The sequence below is a fragment of the Tauraco erythrolophus genome, chromosome 17 (assembly GCF_009769465.1).
Source record: "Tauraco erythrolophus isolate bTauEry1 chromosome 17, bTauEry1.pri, whole genome shotgun sequence".
NCBI classification, from domain to species: domain Eukaryota; kingdom Metazoa; phylum Chordata; class Aves; order Musophagiformes; family Musophagidae; genus Tauraco; species Tauraco erythrolophus.
The window spans coordinates 11,233,764-11,252,676 of NC_141481.1; the positions used below are offsets into that span (position 1 = coordinate 11,233,764).

General features: G+C 50.6%; 1 protein-coding gene across 2 annotated transcripts in view; it reads right to left on the reverse strand.

The window, feature by feature from the left end:
* Positions 1 to 813: 813 nt before the first annotated feature.
* Positions 814 to 18,913, reverse strand: part of TNRC18 (trinucleotide repeat containing 18) — a 55,668-nt gene continuing 37,568 nt past the window's right edge. For both annotated transcript variants that reach the window (XM_086621912.1, XM_086621911.1), the window contains exons 16-28: positions 13,260 to 13,499; positions 10,530 to 10,972; positions 9,549 to 9,713; positions 8,558 to 8,699; positions 7,977 to 8,094; positions 7,616 to 7,691; positions 7,140 to 7,248; positions 6,079 to 6,195; positions 5,658 to 5,822; positions 3,806 to 5,100; positions 3,227 to 3,463; positions 2,693 to 2,767; positions 814 to 2,136 (exon numbers count right to left, since the gene is read on the reverse strand). In XM_086621912.1, coding sequence (XP_086478038.1) covers positions 1,930 to 2,136; positions 2,693 to 2,767; positions 3,227 to 3,463; positions 3,806 to 5,100; positions 5,658 to 5,822; positions 6,079 to 6,195; positions 7,140 to 7,248; positions 7,616 to 7,691; positions 7,977 to 8,094; positions 8,558 to 8,699; positions 9,549 to 9,713; positions 10,530 to 10,972; positions 13,260 to 13,499 — 3,389 coding nt within the window. In that variant the 3' untranslated portion in view covers positions 814 to 1,929. The remainder of the gene's footprint in view (positions 2,137 to 2,692; positions 2,768 to 3,226; positions 3,464 to 3,805; positions 5,101 to 5,657; positions 5,823 to 6,078; positions 6,196 to 7,139; positions 7,249 to 7,615; positions 7,692 to 7,976; positions 8,095 to 8,557; positions 8,700 to 9,548; positions 9,714 to 10,529; positions 10,973 to 13,259; positions 13,500 to 18,913) is intronic.

The window sequence follows — 18,913 nt, forward strand, 5'->3', positions numbered from 1 at the left end:
TGCTTCTAGAAGTACAGTACACTTTGAGCGTGGGGGGTGTGCCTGTTCCCAGATCATTTACAATCACAATCCAACAGGAAATAAAAAATAATATTCTAAACGTCAGACTGTGTTCATTTCTGCCGTTGTTTTTTTCTTCTTTTTTTTTTATAATTTCATAATTTTTTTCACAGTTTTAAAAAGTTTATATTTATATATATATATTTATATTTATATTTATAATTAAAAAGTTGAATCCATTTAAAGACTTATAATACAGGAGGGCTAAAGAGTCTTTTGGTACATTAAAACTGTACAGGCTAGAACCGTCCTATCTGCCGCGCCGGTGGCCCGCGGTGGAGATGGTAGGAGCTCAGCACCATGTGGTTCGTTTGAAGGACGAGGGGTAACTCCGCAGGGGCGTCCCTCTCCCCTGAGCCCCGGCCCCCCAGCTCCGGTACGCAGCTGGTACCAGGGCGGATAGTTTCCAATCTGTCCTTGTCTTAAGCGTCTCCCCACCGGAGCCTGGGCCATCCCTCCGGGCCGAGCCGGGCCCCGCTCCGTGTCCCAGCAATCTGTAGTGCGAGTCGGTAGTTGCAAAGGTCAGTGCGTCTCCAGGGATTTTTTTCCGTTTGTTTTAAGTGCAAGGATGTTGCATTGTCGCGTGGTTCTCCTCTGGTGGCCCCTCTGGCCGGGTGCGACCCTGGTGCGGCGGCGGTGATGCCACGGGTCCGGCGCGTGCTCAGCGGGAGCGAGATGGAGGGTCAGCTCCGTGGAGGGAGGAGGTGATGGCGGCAGCTCTCCAGGAGCTATGGAGAGGCTGGCCGGCTGGATGGAGCATGCCCAACGGTCCCCTCCCCGAGGCCAAGGCGGCAGCAGGGCTCCGGCTGTGGAAACGCTGCAGGCAGGCACGGCCGGACTGCGCACTCGGTCCCCGTTCCCTTCAGATGAAGGGTGAGGGCTTCCCAGCAGCTCCACGTCTCTGCTCAGGCAAGGCATGGCGGGTAAAGCTGGGTGAGGGATGCCAAAATCCAACAGCCTGTGGTCTCCTCTGCTCCAGGCACCGAGCAGCAGCTTTTCCCAGTCATCTCCTGCCCCTCCTTCACCACACACTCCAAGACAAGTTCTTTGTTCACCAAGTCTCAACCCCCCAGCCATGCGCTTGCTCTCCCCAGTGCGTTCCAGGGCAGGAGGGATGGGGAAGGTGGGCTGGGACTGTTTGTTCAAGGCAGTGGGAAGGCAGCACCCCAGACTGGATGTTGGCTCGTCTTCCACCCGGCTCCTCCCAGGCTGGAGAGGACCTCTTCTGCCATCTCCATGCTGGGGCCAGCTCTGCCCCTTCGCGCTCCACGCTGCCAGCCAGAGGCCTCCTGGGAAATGGAACCACAGAAAGGCGCTGAGAGGATCGAGACGAGGCGCTGAGAGAGACTCATCTCCTTTCTCTTTCACCCTGCTCTTCCTAAAGGGTCATGCGAAACTAAGCAGGAAAGGGAATATAAGGACGGAGAGGAGCGTACGCAGAAGGCTTGTGGGTGTCCTTCCACGTACAGGCGGCTTCCGAGTTACTGATGGGGGCAAATGACACAAAAGGGATCCCTCCTGCCGGGGGGTCCCGCTGGTGAAATGATCACGAGACCCATGTGCTTTCCTGGACCAAAAGGAGGAAGGGAGAAGTTGGTCAAGTGTCACCGTACTTAAAGCCACTTCCAGAAGAGCCTTGGGGTTTCAAGCACCACCACTCCCCCAACGGCATCTTCCTCAAGTCCCGTAACTGCTTCCCCAACCCCTTTCTTCAGCCCTCTCCTTCCTCCTCATGTCTCTCGCGCTCTCCTGTCTGTAGTGTGACACAGAAGTCATGAGCATTGAAAGAAACAATCATGTCGTCTGAACAGGCACGTCCTCAGGTCTGTCCCGTCCCTTCCCAGGGGGTGGCACACGTCCCCTGGGCGGTCAGCAGATGACAGGGACCCCGTCGGTGTTGAAGATCATGCCCGTAGTGGGCTCATAGGTCCCTGCAAGATAGTAGAGGTCCTCACTGTCTTGGTATTTCTTCGTCTTTAGCATCTGCTCATATTGATCCAGACCAACAACAAGACACTTGTGTGAGATGGTCTGGACATCGTTTTCATCCACGTGAGAAGACTGGTAGAGGGCTCGCTGCATTACAGGAATGGAAGGAAACGTAAAGAAAAGGAGCAATTAGGTCTCACAGCATTTACAGCATCGTCTTCAACACGCGGGAAAAACATCCATTAGAACTGGCCAGGGCTTGTGCTCACACTGAACCAGAACTCCCCACTCATCCTCACTGCCCGCTCAGGGGAGGGACACTGAATCTGCACGGGCCCACGGGCAGCGTGGGCACAGCCCACCCAGCACACTAAACCTGAGCCCTCACTCTCACTCAGCTCCCACCTATGGGAACGCCGCGCTTGCCGAGCACACGGACAGGTGAACACGGAGGACGGGAGTTTGTCATCCTCACTTCCAAGATACAAACGCAAAGATGGGTGCTGGATACCAGCCCTCTGTTCCTCCCAACACCCAGCACCTGCAGCTACTCCCGCCCTCCCAGAAACACCCACCCAAAGTCCTGGGCACTGCAGACTCAGCAGCTGAGGCAAAAAGCAAGAGCCAGCAAAGTTCAGGGAAGCATTTCCCCAGCAGTATTTGTTATGGCATCCCCTCCCAGCCCGCCCCCAACCTCACCAACCTCCATAAAATCCTTCCTCTGGTTGGATGCCTGCAAAGCTGTGGACAGACTCCTGCCCGATTTCTGATCCCAGCGCTGTGCCCAAGAGGAAAAGAGAAAACAGAAACAAAAAGCAAGTGAATGAGTTGTTTTTCCATGCTATCACCTCCTGTCCACCACATGTGCTTTCACAACCTCAGCCCCCCACCCACAGCTACTGGTACTAAACACCAAAAGCCTGCTGCAAACCCCACTGCACCCATGTGCAAAATTCAGAGTTTCTGAGCGCCAGGCCAGTTGTTTCTACACTGTAAAAAGTCTCGACCCAGCTCTTGACACTTTTTGGACCAACACAAAAGTCTCTGTACTTTCCTAGTACAGTAAAACCCACCCTTCCCTTGAGCAAACACCAGGCAGCCCCCAAAACATGAAACAACAGGGCCACCCCCATCACGGTACCAGTAACAAACTGGGCCATGGATGTTTTCCTCATCCTTGGAAATAAAAGAGAACCAGCAGCTTTGCAGCTCTCTCAGCAAAAGGAGACCTGCCTACCTTGCCTTCGTTGAGTTTCTTCCCAGGGTTGGTTTCTTCTGGGTGATAAAACCATTTGACTCGGACGACCATGTTGTTCCCCCACGACTCCCACATGCTTTGGATCCGGCCAATGTAGGGCAGGTTGGGGCGGCCGGCTGAGAGGAAGACCGCACAGTCTCCGATGCGGATTATCTCCTTGCCCCGGACGATGGCCTTGTAGAAGAGCTTCCTGGCCTTCCCTTTCATTCCTCGTCTCTGCCAAGAGATCACACAGGTGAGCAGTCAGGGATTGCCCAGGTTTCCCCCACCCACCACTGCTTGCCCTGTCCCACATCCCACCCTTCGCTGTCGCCAGAGCCACAGTGTCCACAGGCGTTTCCCAGGAAATGGGACACAGGGACACACTATGCAGGATGGCTCCTCCAGACGCAGTGAAAGCCAACCCCAGTCTCCTTGCAAACTGGAGACCTTGGCCGAGGACGCACCATGCCAGTGGAGTTTCACCACACCAGGAGAAGGGAAAGGGCACGGCAAGAGGCACCGCAAGGCAAACGCCAGCGCGGAGCACTATGGAGCGGGAGGAGAGGCTCCGTTTACCTGTGTGGGTTTCCCAAACCACTTCCACAGCTGCCGCGCGGGGAGGAACGCAGCGATCTTGGGCCTGTTCTCCACCGACGGCAGTCGCTGGCGCTTGGCCAGCTCCTTGGTGGTGGGCAGGTGGATGCCCTCGCGCTTCTTGGGCCGGCTCTTGTTGCCGCTCTGCTGCGGTGCCGGCTGTTGCACCGGCTGCTGCGCCGGCTGTTTCTGGCTCTGGGGGTGGGAGGACGCGCGGGATTTCCCTGCCTGCTTGGTTTGCTTGGGTGGGAGGGTTTGCTGCACCGAGGAACTTGGCTGGGCCTCAGCTACTTCGTCATCAGAGCTACAGGAGGAATCTTCATCTGTAGTGGAGGAGGATGAGGAGCTGGAGCTTGATGAAGAAGAGGTCGATGAGGCTGAGGAAGAGGAGGAAGAAGATGACGAAGAGGAGCTGCTGCTGGAAGAGGAAGAGGAGGAGGAGTTGGAGGAAGAGAGAGGGGTAGATGCTCTTGAGCTGGCCGAGCTGCTGTCCTGGGCTTCCCCTCGGTTCTTCTCAGCCTCTTCTTCTCCCTCTGACTCTGAGCTGCTGTCGCTGCTGTTGCTCTCAGACTCCTCCACGGCTGCAGGAGCTGCTGCCTTTTCTTCCTGGTCCTTCGAAGCAGTGAGGCTCTCCACTGAGCCCTCGAACTTTCCTCCGAAGCTGGCAGGGGAAGGGTCTCCTTCAGCTGATTTGGCTCGGGAAGATTTCTGCTTGCCCTCAGCACCCACTGCGGGGGAATAGCCCAGCCCCAAGAGATTCTTGCTGTCTCTGCGACTGGCCAGGTTCGAGTCCTCCAGCATCCTCATCGCCTCCTTCATCTTCTTTGTCTTTGGAGACATCACTCCCTCATGGTCCAGCTTGATGAGGATTTCGTTGTCATGCTTCCTCTGAGCCTTGACCATGGTGCCAAACTCCTGTGTCTCTTCTGTGGGCCGCCCTTTCTTGGCCTTGGCTTTCGAGGCTGAAGCATCGCTGGAGCCGAAGGCCGCCAGCGTCCCCGGGAGCTCGTTGTATGGCTCCGTGCTGAGGATGCTGCCGAACACAGCAGGTTGGTAGGTGGGCTGGGGGGGACTATGCAGCTTAGTGGAGATCTTCATTTTGCTGGCTTTTGACCGCTTTTCCTCTGTGGGGGCAGGAGAGCCTCCAGTCGGCAGCGGTTGCGATTTTCGTGACCCCTTCATGCTTGGTTTGCCCAAGCAGGCTGGCTTCTCTGGGACTGAAGAGGTAGCAGGTGAAGACTCCACCTGATCCTTCTCTTCTGGCAAGGCAGCCTCTTCTGCAGCGGGGAAGAAACACAAAGGCGTGATGGTATCCAGCCAGATGGGCACTATTAGCTCAGACACAATCACACAACAGTGATGACTGGTCTCTGGCCAAGGGTGGCTCATTCCTGAAGGCTTAGGCATCTCCAAAGAGGCCCAGGTCCTCCTTGCTCACTGAAAGGCTTTGCTAAACAGCCTGGCCTGATGCCAGTGTCCACGAGCAGCTGATGGGCAATGCTCAGCAATGCTGCTTCAACTGCAGGGGAACCAAACTGCAGATCTCCTGCATCTTCAGCCCTACTGATGACCACTGAGACGCTCTGCTAAAAAAGGGACCCTACTCTGCAGCGCTGACTGACAGGAGGCTCTCGCATCACAGGCCAGCTTCTGAGCCAGCCTCCTGCAAACCGCAGCCAAAGCCGAGCAAGCTGATGCATGGATACTCTGCACTCAAGCGGTGCATCCGCTCCCCTCCAAATCTTGCCCCAAGCAACAGCTCTACCTTGAGGAGAGTGTGGGGAACTGTGAAAGGACTCTCTCAACTCCCAGTCTGGCAGCGGTGACAACCTACCAGCTTTCGCCTTGATGCTTGGCTTTCTCCCTCGCCCCTTGCCCTTCGACACGGGCTCCTCTGACCCCAGTGTAGCGCCTTCTTTTCCTTCTCCAGTGTCTTTGCTGGATTTACGGCTACGGCGCTTGGTGCTGGGCACCAAAAGGGCTGGGGAAGGTTCAGCACCTGCAACAGGTCAAACAGACAGTCAAATGAAGTCAAACAGCATGTAAAACAGAGATGTGATATAATTCCTACCAATTCTGCATTTTTTCCCCATGGGTTATATCCCATCTCAGCTCCGCATGTCCAAAATTGATGGTGCAATTTTTGCGATTGAAAGTCTGTGAACTCAGCCCAAAATCTCAGAGGCAGGTGGTCCAAAATTCCCTACATTTCATAGTGGGAAATATCATGGAAAAAAATGAACAGCAAGACTCACACTGGATCTTGTAGTCAGGTGGGAGAAGCCGAATGTGAGACAGTGGGATACGTCCCGTGTCCCCGTCATCAAACTCTACTGTGATGAGATCACCATCTTCCTCCAGATCCAGGGCTCCTGTGGGTTGGAGGAGCAGAAGACGGGATTAGGGACAAACATAAGAGTACAAACCCCTTGTCAGGGAAGTGGGGACATGGGGGAAGACAAGAGATCCTGCACCAGCTCCAAAGCATCCCATCCCCACCTTTCCTAGGCTATGCAAGGAGAGCCCAGAAGACTTGCTCTGCAACGGAAAGTCCCTGATAATACCAAACCGTCCCAGCCAGTGTGAAATTTCCCAGTCAACAGTACTGCTCCAGAACATACAGCCGTTCTAGTTTGACTTCCTACCTCCTTCCCCTATTTCCCCTCTGTTCTTGCAGAAATTCACTTCTCTGTTTTCACTATACTCTTTTTTTAAATCTGCATTTTGTAACTACTCTCAGCAATCACAAGCTGTTGTTTTTCACCTTCTCTCCAAGAGAAATAAGCTGTGTTCCCACCTTCCCTTCTCGCATCAGCATCACTGATCTATAACTCGTAAGTAATTCTTCCCTTATAGATATGTAATGCGATCAAGGGCCCAAAAACAAGACCCATCAATTGTCCAGGGCTCTTCACTGGCTTTTTAATGGGACCAGATGGGGCAGTTGATGTGTCAGAGGCAAAGCTATGAGTGTGCAGGTGATTTAGAAACCTCCACAACCTCAGAAATCTTTGGTGTCTGGGCTAGAGTTAATTCTGACTTTCTGAAGCATGCTGAATCTCTCTGATATTTTAAGCTCCTATATTGCTCAGACCTACTCCTACGAGAGCACATCTCCTGGACCAACAGGGTGTTACTAAACCAGCATCATGACTGAGTTGGGCATGACCTAGAGGAGAAGAATAGGCCAGGCTGTGACCTCCAGGACACTCACAGCAGACCTCAGGGCTTCCCCAGACAAGCCTGACATCCCTCAGGACACACAGGACTGAGACATCCCCTGGTTCACAGTGCACAGTAGCCAGGGTGGCCTTACCTCGGACAACTGTCCCTGGGTAGAGGCAGCGGTACTGCTGGCTCCAGTAAGCTGCAATCCTTGTGCCCTCAGGCAGGAACCGCACTGAAGGTGGTTTCACATCGATGATCTGCTCAGGGCAAGAGGAAAGCAATTACTGACCTTCTCGGCACTAGCACAGACCATTCCACCACACGTGGAGTGTAGCAAAGCAGCTCTGGAGAAAGCAAGGGACAGATCCCCTGCCAGGAAACAGTCACCTGTCTGCTCACAGGGCAGCACGAAGGACCATTCCTGCTGGCATACAGGCCTAGTGCCCACTGACGGCGGGGGAGCCCAGCCACAGGGCAGTGACCCACACCAAGGGGAGCTCTGTCCAGACTGGCCATGGGGGCAGGACCAAGGCACCCCTGCAGCCCCAGCTGGGGGACGGTGAAGCTTCCAGCTAGCCTCCTCCACCCCAAAACAGGGCTCAGGCACCCTTTGGCCTCACATACCGCTTCCTGCAAGAGCTGCTCCAGGCAGTAAATGTGGGGACGGTTGCCCCTCTCGCCTTCCACCACCACACGGTATCTGAAACACAAAGGCCCAGTCAGACACGGCACGTGGAAGACATCGCCCCTATCAGCAAAAACCTCTCGCTGAGCCCAACCACCAGTTTAGTTGAGAGCATTTAATGGCAGGTAATTGGATTTTTCTTTGGTGCTGACAAACCAGAGCGAACTCTCCTTCCCTCCCTGCCAGGCTCTGTTGGTCTCTCTCCGGCCAGCTCTACACAACCCCCAAATCAATCCCTGCATCAGCTACGGCCCCATTCACTGGCAGATCCCAGGTGGATACGGTAGTCCCTCAACTCACATGTCTGGTGAATGCACTGTCTTGACATGCCCAGCATAGAGCAGCTTGTCATCCATGGGGATGAGGACACGCAGACCATCTTTCAGCTCATCCTTGTCAATTATGCAGGAGCGAGGAGCTGTGAGGTGTTGGAGCAAGATGGGGATTAGAGAGCACCATATGTGAAAAAGTGACTGCAAGGAAGGAAGGAAACCTCATACTCCCAGCATCACCCTCCCCTAGGAAAAGGCCAGTCAGATCTTTGCAGAAAGGGCTCTCTCTTTCTCTGGCTAGCTCCTGGCAGAGGAAAATCTTGCCCTCTTGAACAGAAAGTTCCCCCTCTTGATAATAATAATGTATCAGTAAATGAAAATAGGGCAGTTCAGAGGCTGGGCTTCATCTAGATGTCACAGTGGGCGACTCTGATAAGGCTTGGTTTTGGCAAGTCAAATTGACTGGCAAAGCGGTATCTCCACTCCAAGGACTCGTGGCTTTGGATGAGGAACATATGAAAGCAGCACAGTCCTCCTCCAAGCAGCCCTGGGGAACTTGCTCAGCTCCTCTACCTGTACAACGAGCCCCTCAGCCCTTCCTGCCCTCACCTGGTGTGGGTGGTCGCTCTACCAGCATGCTCAGTGGGATGTTCTCATCCTCTGAGAAGCTGCTGTCTTGGTTGGGTTCAAAATCCTCCTCCGCTGCCATGCTCTCCATGAGCTTGCTGACAGCTCCTCCTTTCCCTCGGTTCTGCAGGAGAGCAAGCAGCATGTCAGCTGGATGACAACAGGCAACACTCTGACTCCATCTCACCTTCCTCCAGCAACAAATAACCTGAAGATACTGCGACAAACTTGTCTCCACCCTCAGCAACGTTGATCACACAGAGAGTTAAGTGGCTGTTTGGTTGAACAAAGACCTTTGTTTCTCCAGGTTTATTCCCAAGCATCGGTGACAGCTGACCAAAAGCTATTTCAACATCCTAGCCACATCTCACTCCGGGAGGTTAGGAGAGATGCTGTGGAGCAGACAGCTGTAGCTCTGCTCCGAGCTCACCATCTCTCTGCACAGTGTTCCTGAGATCCTGTCTTCACTGAACAGGTAGCAGGCACTGTTCCTATTTCTTCTCAAAGCCTCACGATCCATTTCTTGCTGTTACACACAGACCATAAGCATTACACTCAGAAGTCATGTGAGAAGACACAGTAACGTGTGTTATGAGAGAAGACAGGCTACAGCAATGGAGCAGAAACCAGTGGTGACCTGGCTCACCCAGTGCTGCGCAGGGCAACTCCACTGCTGTCTCCTTGCTTCTTGCTATCCATGAAGGCTCTCCTTCCACCCTGTGGCAACCTTAGAGAAAATCTTGCTGGCTCATTAATTTGAGGGATGAAGCCAAACACACACTAGACGGTTGCAGCAGGTACTACCTGACATATCTCCCTGGATTTTAGACTACTCAAACCAGCATGTTGCCTGTAACCCATCCAGCAAAACCCACGTATCTGTTTTCCCTCCCTCACACTGCAACAGCCCAGGAAAAGAGCAGGGCTCTGTCAGTCACCCTCCAGTGCACTCAGACTAGAACCACCCCCTCACCTCTTTTTTCACCTCCTTGGCTTTCACTTTGGCTTTGCTCTTCTTGGTGGAGCTCAGAGCACTTGCCAGGCTGACACGAACATCAGATGGGGAGCTAGGGATGCCAGGAGGAGACATGGACGAGGAGGAGGAGCAGCAGGGTGTTTCTTTACCCTTCTTCCGCTGCTACAAATAAAAAGAAAACACTCTCATCAGTAAAGAGAGGACTGGTAAAGATCGGGCCCGGGGAGAGAGGAAAGGTGGAACAAAGCAGGCTGTGCACAGGCAGGATGACATTCAGTCAGCACTTTGTTCAGCGACTGCACCACATCCTACATGTCTCAGCTCTGCTTTCAGACTTCAAACACTTTTGGAAGAGCTTTTCATTACCCTGGAGAGCAACTCCTGCCCATCAAACCTTCCCCCAAAGAGCTCCAAGAAGATCCCAGCTGGCCTCATGTCACAACTAACTTGTCTCACTCTCCCCACAATCAGCGCTCCCCCATAATGCTGCCATGAACTGAACCAGAGCTGGAGGAAGCCACGCTTTCAGCCAAGACAAAGAGCAAGCACCCCAGAGATCGCTGCCACCAACAGCCAGGGACAGCCCTCAGAAAACATCGTATAAAAGGTCAACAGCTCTAAAGGCCACCATGGGGGCCACAGCTCAGCAAGTGGATAAGGTTGTGCAGAGAGCAGGAGGGAGATTTCGCAGATGTTTTAATGCAGGATGTCCACTCCGGCCAATCCAAGCAGGATGGATTCGGGACATGGAGGGTGACATAAGTAATCTGCCCTGTTCAAACACAACAGGCTTTTTACTCCTTGTGAGTCAGATCCAAGCCTGACAGCTACTCCTGCTGTACAAGGAGCAGCCAAACAGCACTGGGGCAATCGCTGAGACAGGACTCAACTCTCCTCTGCCCCAGCAGAGTTAATCACCCTCCCTTCACCCTCAGCTCCCCAGGGGTCCCACATCAATTCTGCCAGCGCTTTCCTCACCTTGCTGAGCTCCTTCCTCTCCTTCCCCTTGCTGCCCTCCTTTTTGGGGCTCATGGGTGTCCCCTTGCCGCAGCGCCCAGGCTTGGAGACAGGAGTGGAGCTGGCAGGCACCGTGGGGGTCAGCATGGCCGAGGATGTGGTGGCATCGTGGAGGAAGATCCGTTCGCTCCGACGCCGGTTCCACAGGTCGTCATCGCTGGCCTCCAGCCCAAACTCAAAGCTCAAGTCCTTGGGTGACTTGAATTTCTTCAGCTTGCGGCCTTTCTCAGACCCAAGCTTGGCCTTGTCGGCGCTCCCAGATCCGGAGTCGAGGCTGCTGGAGGCCTGGTTTGGTGGGATGCTGCTTACCTCCAGTGGCCCCTTCTTTCCCCGCAGCAGCCCTGAGGGAGACTTCTTCCTGATCTTGATCTCACTCTCCGAGTCAGTGTATTCAAACTCTGTTCCTAGGCACAAAGGATTTAGCCATCAGTCAAAGCCCTGGCTGAGCCAAGAGAGGCCACGTCAGATCTGCGTTTCCACCCCATAAAACACTCATTTCCCTGAAAATAAGTCTCTACTGCCCCAAACCAGAGTCCACCCCTTCAGGCAGTATGGGTCAGTGTGCTCCCTGCCTTCATTTTCTCCCTTCTCCCACAACCAAAACGCTGTAGGGAAGCTCGTAAGACAAAATATCCTTTAACATTTGCCCCTCCATAAAAAGGAGTTCCTCATCTGAAGCAAAGCACAAACCCCTCACGCTGAGCCTTCCTCCCCTCCTGGCGGGAGTACACTCCAGTCTCACCTTCGTTTCAAGAGAACGACCTCTTTTATGAATTGAATAAACCCAGTCTTCCAGCTTATTTCTTCCCATTGGCCATCAAACACCACAGATCTTTTTACTGGCTCAGGTAACCGCCTTAAAGTCAAGAGAGGCAAATGATCTTTTGTCTGTGGCAAATGGAAATCCCCGCGTTGGCCTCTGTTCAGCATCACGGGCGCAGCAGTACCCAGAGGCCTGACATATTGTAGGAACGCCAAGATGTTCACCACCTACAGTGTGTTCCCTAGAACCTGACACAGGAGAGCAAGATCATATGTTTCCAGGGGCAGAAGGGAAACTGAGGCAGCAACTACACACTCAGCAACGTGGGCAGGACGGGAGGCAAAGCACTGTGGCTGCACAGGCACCGTGCCATCAGAGGGACACAAATATCCAGGAAAAAACTGCCCAAGGTCGTGTAGTAAGTGTATATTGGAACAAGAGACTCAGCCCAGATTTTCTAAATCCATTTATTTCCCAGGGCACTGGACCTCATGGGACAGCACAGCACCTCTGAAGATGTGTAGAAACATCAGCAGAATCTGGTTCTCCCTCTCCAATAAAGAGCATCAGCCAAAGGTCTCTCTTGTATCCTTCTGCAACCTGCTGTGGATCTGCCCTCTCTGCATGCTCATTTGTGTGACTCTGCCTTCAGATCAACAAGGTTTGAGATCCCGCCTCGCTTGGCAGAGCCTCTTCTCAAGCCCAACAGTGAATGGCCCCTGCTGTGAAACTATTGCTTGCAGAAGATCCTTGACAAAGGACATAGAGGACCAAACGACATTCACGTGGGTAGATGAAAACTTGTATGAGGCACAAGTATGGAGAGTATCTTCTCTCAGTCCTCTCCCAGATATGCTCACTTTCCTGGGTAAAGTCAGGCTGCAGGAACCTGCTCTCATCTTCTACCCAAACCTCTTCCCCTGAGACAGCCCCAGCACAAGCAGGGAAAGAGCGAGCCCATCAAAACTGAAGCTGGCAAGGCTCAAAATGGAAAACCCATTGGAAATTACGACATCCCTTCTCCTCTCTCACTGCCGCATGAGACAATTTCTAGATGCTTCCAGTTTCAAGGAGGGCAGGTTACGAGACGATAAATTCTTAACAGGCTGTTGGAACAAGTTGGCAAAAGCCTAATATAGCATGGAAGCAGTGCTAAAACAAGCCGGGCTCCCAAGGAAGACATCATTTTCCATTCTGAAGCATGCTATAAATTCCATTATCACTTAATAAATATTAATAGAGAATTTATAAATGGAGCCCATATAGACCTGTCTGACCAGGAACGATGTCACCAATGGGCACTTGTGCAGGGCATAGGGAGGGGAAGAAATGAAACTGCCAATTATGTGTAACGCACTGAAACTGAGAGAGAGATGGGGACAGAAACACAGGGTCTGGCACTGCAAACACATGAGCAGAGGAACGCTTGTTTCAAGTCTCGCTGGCTGGTTTCTATGAGGAAGCTGATGGAACGGGCTGATTGAAGGGGTTTTTCTTCTGTTTGGGTGTCTCTGCTTCCTTGGGTATCTAAGATCAGCTGCATTTAGCACATGTTTCCTTCCCTAAAATGTAACCACACTTCACTGCCTTCAGCACTCTGTCCAAGGGCGGACAGTATCCCACCGCCTGCCCTTGCAGCATGACCGTTCAGGATTCACCAGGTAGGAAAAGAGGAAAATTTAAGGAAGCTGCAGGCAACTGCCCCAAGGGAAGCCATGGCTGCAGCTGCTAAACCTGCCATACCCGTGACTGGTTCTTGTTTTCCTGCCAGGTGGTTCCCCCCACCTTCAGCATCAGGACCAAGCAGCCAAAAGCAAAGAAAGGGCAAGACGGTGCCTGGGTAACAACCTGCTCTCTGGCAGCACAGTAGGACCTCCTGAACCTTCTACCTTGCCCCCTACGGTGCCAACTCTAACCAAGCAACTCACCCATCAGGCTCTGCCGCTCCTCCTTCTTCTTTGCCTTCTGCTTGGCCTCCAGCTGGATGATGGAAAGCGGAGGGGGAACGATGGGGCTGGGCATTGCGCTGGCAGCAAACCTTGCCAGTAGGCCCAGGCCGCTCTCGTCAAGGGCAGGCGATGAAAGCCTGTCGGTGCCATCCATCCCATAGTCCTCTGCTTCCTCCTCTTCCTCTTCATCCTCCTCTTCCTCTTCCTCTGAGCTAGAATCTAGCACGCAGAAAAGAGGGAGCCCATTACAAATCTCATGGAGCTGTGCATCAGCCACATTTCCACCCCAAATCGGTAACTCTCCTGCTGCTCTGTGCTCACGACAGTAGCACTGAGCCACCCATGAGCTGAGCCAGAAAGTCAGCCATGGCACGCATGTGTCTTTATGGCCATATGTCCGACACCATCCTGCCTACCACCACCCTCGAAGGACACGGCAATACAGGGTATGGCAAAGAGGACCCACTCAAGGCAAGGGAGGGAAGAGCAGGGTGTTGGCAGAGATATGAAAAGGACGCCACTCACCCCTTCCCTGCAGCTTTCATGAGGAATTAAAAGCTTAATTCCTTTGAAAATCCCAACCTCGGAGCTGTGGGATTCCCCTCCCGCCCATCACCTCTTCTTCCATAACGAAATCCATTAGTGTAATAAGAATCACAGATCAGCATGGAAGGGGAATACCAGAGATGAGCCTGCGCCACGGCGGGAGGCAGGGAGGACACAGAGAGGAGAAGGGGCAGGAGGCAAAAATGCAAAGGGGGGAGGAGGGAAATAATAATTTGAAAGCGATGGATTTGGAATGCATAAGGAGGGAAAGCGTAGGTAGTGTTGGAGACAAGGAGGAGTGTTTCAACGCCCTGCCTCAGAATTCGCTGTGTCTTTCATTTCCCTCTCTACAGCTCAGGCTAGGGAAACCCAGCTCAGCACAGGCAGCAAGAGCTGCCCACAGCCCAAAAATCTAATTCTGGCAAAGAAATTGCTGCCTGCCTCGGCTGACACCCGCCCGGAGCGGCAGGCTGGGGTTCTCCTCTATGGTGTGCATATACAGCGGGTATTTTGGAGGTAGATCCTCTGAGAGCGGCACCTCTCCCTTCCTACAGCGCTTCCCAAGAGCCTGTCATCAGCTCAAAGGCAATTAATTTTAACAGCATCTCATCCAGCTAGTGAGCGAGAGACACTACACAAATTCACGTGTACCACACACATACATACACACACACACACATATGAGCACATATACCTATAAATATATAAATATATATATATATTTAACTGCAAAAAATGGGTCTGGAAAAGGTATTTCATTTCTTTTGAAATTGAGGGCTTAAGTAGGATCATCAAAATTTCCACCGCTAGCAGGAGCCCTGCTCTCCCCACCTGAGCCCCCTCGCCAGCTCCCCACCAGCCGCTATGCCTGCCTCTGAAAGCCAGCCAAATGAGAAACCAGATCCCTTCAAAATGAGCTGGAATGAACATGAAAATCCTTTTCTTTTCACGTATGCCCTCTGGGATAGATAAAAATGTCCTCAACACTTGGCTGTTCAGGAAAAAAAAAAAAAAGAAAAAAATACAATAACACAAGTGTTATTTTTCCACTTTGGATTATTTTTCCATTACATTAGAAATAATAAGAATGTCAGAAAACACTGTTCTCATCCTTGCATTTTATCAACTGAAGTAATGGCCAGCTATTCTTTTTTATTGTTTTGGTTTTTAACAAGGAGAGCTTTCCTCTGTAGCACACATCAGATAGTCATGGAATACTAATTTTTAACTGCATAAAAATCCCTTCCCCATTTCAGTTGCTCAGGCTGGTTCCTTGTGATATTAAAATGCTACTAAGCCTACAGTCCTGCAGTAAATTCCAAGAAATCCGCAGCCCTGCTCACTCCTTGCATAAAAACCACATGCAAAAAAAAAAAAAAACCCCGCAGCAAATTAGGATCAGATTCTTTTTTCCCTATCAGAGAAAGGGGCACAAATGCTGTTTTTTCTACAATGTTTTGCCAAAAAGAAAACAAATCCAGATGAACCCGGCTATTCTGAGACGCAGAAGCCACCTGTCTGAAAGGCAGCAAAACCGTGCCCGAGTTCAATGACGCACCATGGGGTATTGAGACCCCCCTCCACGCATCCCGTTTGGCTCTGAAATTCAGTAATTCTCAAGAAAACCAGAAAAAAAAAAGAAAAAAAAAAATCAGCCTGTACAGCCCCTCACACCAGACCTTGAGAGCCAGACGAGCAGAGAGCCGCTCGCTGAGCATCTGGGGAGGAAAAGCGGCCAAAAAAGGGGAAAGTCTGCAGGAAGATCCCTCCATGCTCAGTCCCACGCAGCGCCCTCGGCTCAAGACTGCCCGGGGGCCGTGCCGAGCACGGGCGGCACCGCTCCTTTGGCACCGCAAGCCTCTGTACATCCAAGGGCGCCCAGCAGCTCCGGGGTTTCAAACACACCAAGGTAAAACAGATTTAAAAGCCAAGGTGGAAGCAGCTGTTAGTCACGCTACAGAAAATGTACAAGACAATCACACACCCGGCAGTTATTCTAACCTCTTCCAAATATACGGTGTCACACTACGGAAAGACAAACGGAGACAGTCCCTTGTCAGCATTTTTGCCAAAGTACTTATATTTTTATCAGCATGAGATTCAATCTGCAGCCCGAAAATAAACACGTTCTAACACACTGGGAGCACAGATCTATCCTCCTCCACCTCTCACGGCAAGGGCAGATCTTGCTAACTCCGCTCTAAATGCACACCGCAACCCCTGCTCCTCTTCCTCCTGGTTTTCCAAGGGACGGAAACTAACAAATGAAACAAAAAGAAGACATGTGGGGCTCTGCTCCAAACCCCCATGCTTCTCAACTAAGTTCCCAGATTTATGGTCATGGTGGCAAATAAGTTGCTGGTGCTCTATGGCCATCCGCACGGCTTCTTGGAGAGACTCACGATGCCTGTGTTTAATGGGAAGCAGGAGTTTTACTCCTACTGTACCCAAACTATGCGTGGGCTTCAAATGAAGTCTGCACAGATGCCTTTACACAATTGAAGCCTCTATTTTTTCTCCTGAAAAGGTGATTTTTTTGTTAACAATGGGGAAAAAGACATTTTTAAAATCATTTTTTCCTTCAACGGCAATTCTGTTAACACTAAGCAAGGGTAAGGGAAAAAGTATTTAAAGTTAAAACTATCTTTTCTAATCAACACTTTAAGAGCCTGTATATGTGTGTATATACCCACACACGCAACCACACACGTACATACAACTCTACAGCCAAAACAAACAATAAATTAATCTTTAAATGCTACTGATGCGAGATAAACTGGAGCCAAAGATGATTTTTTTCTTTTTAAAATTTTTACCTGCATTAAATTAAAAACCAAACTCAACGAAAAATACTAAACTTTCTCACTGCTTTTAACAGTTAAGCTGACATGGTATTTTACTGTAGGAGAGCAGTAAATGAAGATTTGTTAATGATGAACAGAAACTGGTTAAGCAATTTGGTTTTTAAAGACTGATGTAACAGACGGATTGAGGGGAATGTGGAGAGGAAAGGCTTGGAAAGGGGGGAGTAAAACCACACACTTAAAAAGAGTCATTTCACATTGTAAAAAAAATAGCATGATTTTCTCATAACACCAAGCAGGCCTACAGCATACAAAGCAGGCTAAGTACAGGCAGACTTTAGACAGCTACTGGGTCATTGACATCGGATTTCTGTGATCTGTCCAAATTCTGGAGAGGTTACTTATTTTTGAATCTCCAATTTAAGATTGTACCTTTTTTTTTTTGTCAAATACACCAGTTCTCATCACTGGAAGATTATTTTCTTTTCCCTCCATGTGTGCTGTGCTGCTGACCCCAGAAGTACTTAGAAAAAAATAAAAATATTATAACTATCACATAGGAATGACTGTGTAGGGAACCAGTTATCCCTTGCTGGTTTTTGGTTGTTGTTTTTTTTTTTATTGGGATAAAATCATCCTCCAAGTTAGGGAAAGGAGAGCAGGGAAGAAGGTACTCATTTCTTTGTAATTTTTCAAGGAAAACCAAGTATTGAGAAGGAGGAAGGATTGTTCTTTGGCCTCAGAAAGCTCCTGGTATTACCTATCTGATGGTTTTCAAAGGTCCCATATGGCTTTGGCCCACATGAGCAGTTTCCTCTCTAAGGTCACTGGGTGAAACACCACAAGCTTTGCCTGTTATCGAAACGGCAACATGGTGTTTGGTCTGCAAGAAAGCGGCATGTCCCTACCTCTTCTATCCCAAACCAGATGAAAACAGATCTTCCTGCAGCTAATCCTACCTCTGACATAGATATCAGCAGGGCCGTGGTGAGCCAATTACCCTGATACTAGGACAGTCTGCATCGTGGCCCAGAAACCTTTAAGGACAGTGGCAGAGCCTTTGCAGGCAGCGCTGTCGCTTCTCGAAGTGGACCCATCTGCAAATCCTTCCCTTTGCTGGGTTAAGAGGTTCTCAAAAAGCAAGTGTGCAAACAGTAAAGCACTTCTGGAGTCCTCAAACACATGCACACACGCAAATCTGCCATGCAAGACTCTTCATGGACAGAGGAAAGTCAGAAGTGGACAGCAATCATCTTCAAAATTAAAATAACCAAGAGAACGCACAGAGCTACGTGTCATTATTCATGGAGGTAACATCGAAACATCTGAGGCTGACAGATGACATAAAGAAAAGTTGTTTTGCCTACCTACATAACAATGGTCAAGGTTCAGGTTCATGGCTAGTGACCCTCGCTGAGAAGTGTCTGCCCTACAACCAGCAACCACTTTGCTTCTTTAGTGCAGCGTGAGAGCAAATGCAAGAGACCGACACAGACATTCAAAGCGTCATGGATAGGGGCAGGGGTGAAAGGGTTGGTCAAGCAGCTGCAAGGAGAAAGCGAGCACTTCTAGAAAAGCTGAGGTTATTAATCGGTTTAGTATCAGGGAAAGCCATTAGAAACCCTATTACCCAAATATCCCTTCAAGTAATGCTTCTGAGAAAGAGCAACCAGAAATAAAAATAAAAATCATTTGCAGAAAAACCCAAACTGTAACCAATAACCCCTCCCCACCTCCCCCTCCATGCCCATCGCCCACCCCAGGAGGTTTTGCATCTTTGGTTTCCCCACCACTAAATGACACCCCAGAGGGATTTACAATGCATTCACCCATTTGTTCCAGATTCCCCAACCTCCTCCCATATCCCTTCCCCTCCCCAGACTTTATCCCATAAAACTGGGATTTTTTTTAATTTTTTTTTTTAAAGCAGACAGGTTACTTGAAAAACAGACAAAGCCAATTAGGGACAAGTTACCTATCTGCTTACCTGGAGCAAAATCAAAAAGCAAACCCAAAAACCCTCAAGGACTTGGCACCTAGAAGGGATTGATATCCTCAAAATTTCCAACAGCAGCAAAATAAACAAAGAAAAGATGCAGGAAGGAACGGGAAGGGAAGAATGGAAGTTAACACAGACTCTTCATGGAAATGTGGCAATCTCACCCTTACATAAAATCCACTATCCTCAGAACTTTTTGGATTCTTTAAAGAACAGATTTCTTCTTTTTTTGAAACGTGTATTTCTCTCTTTTGGGTTTTCTTTGAAATGCATTAGTGGGTCCA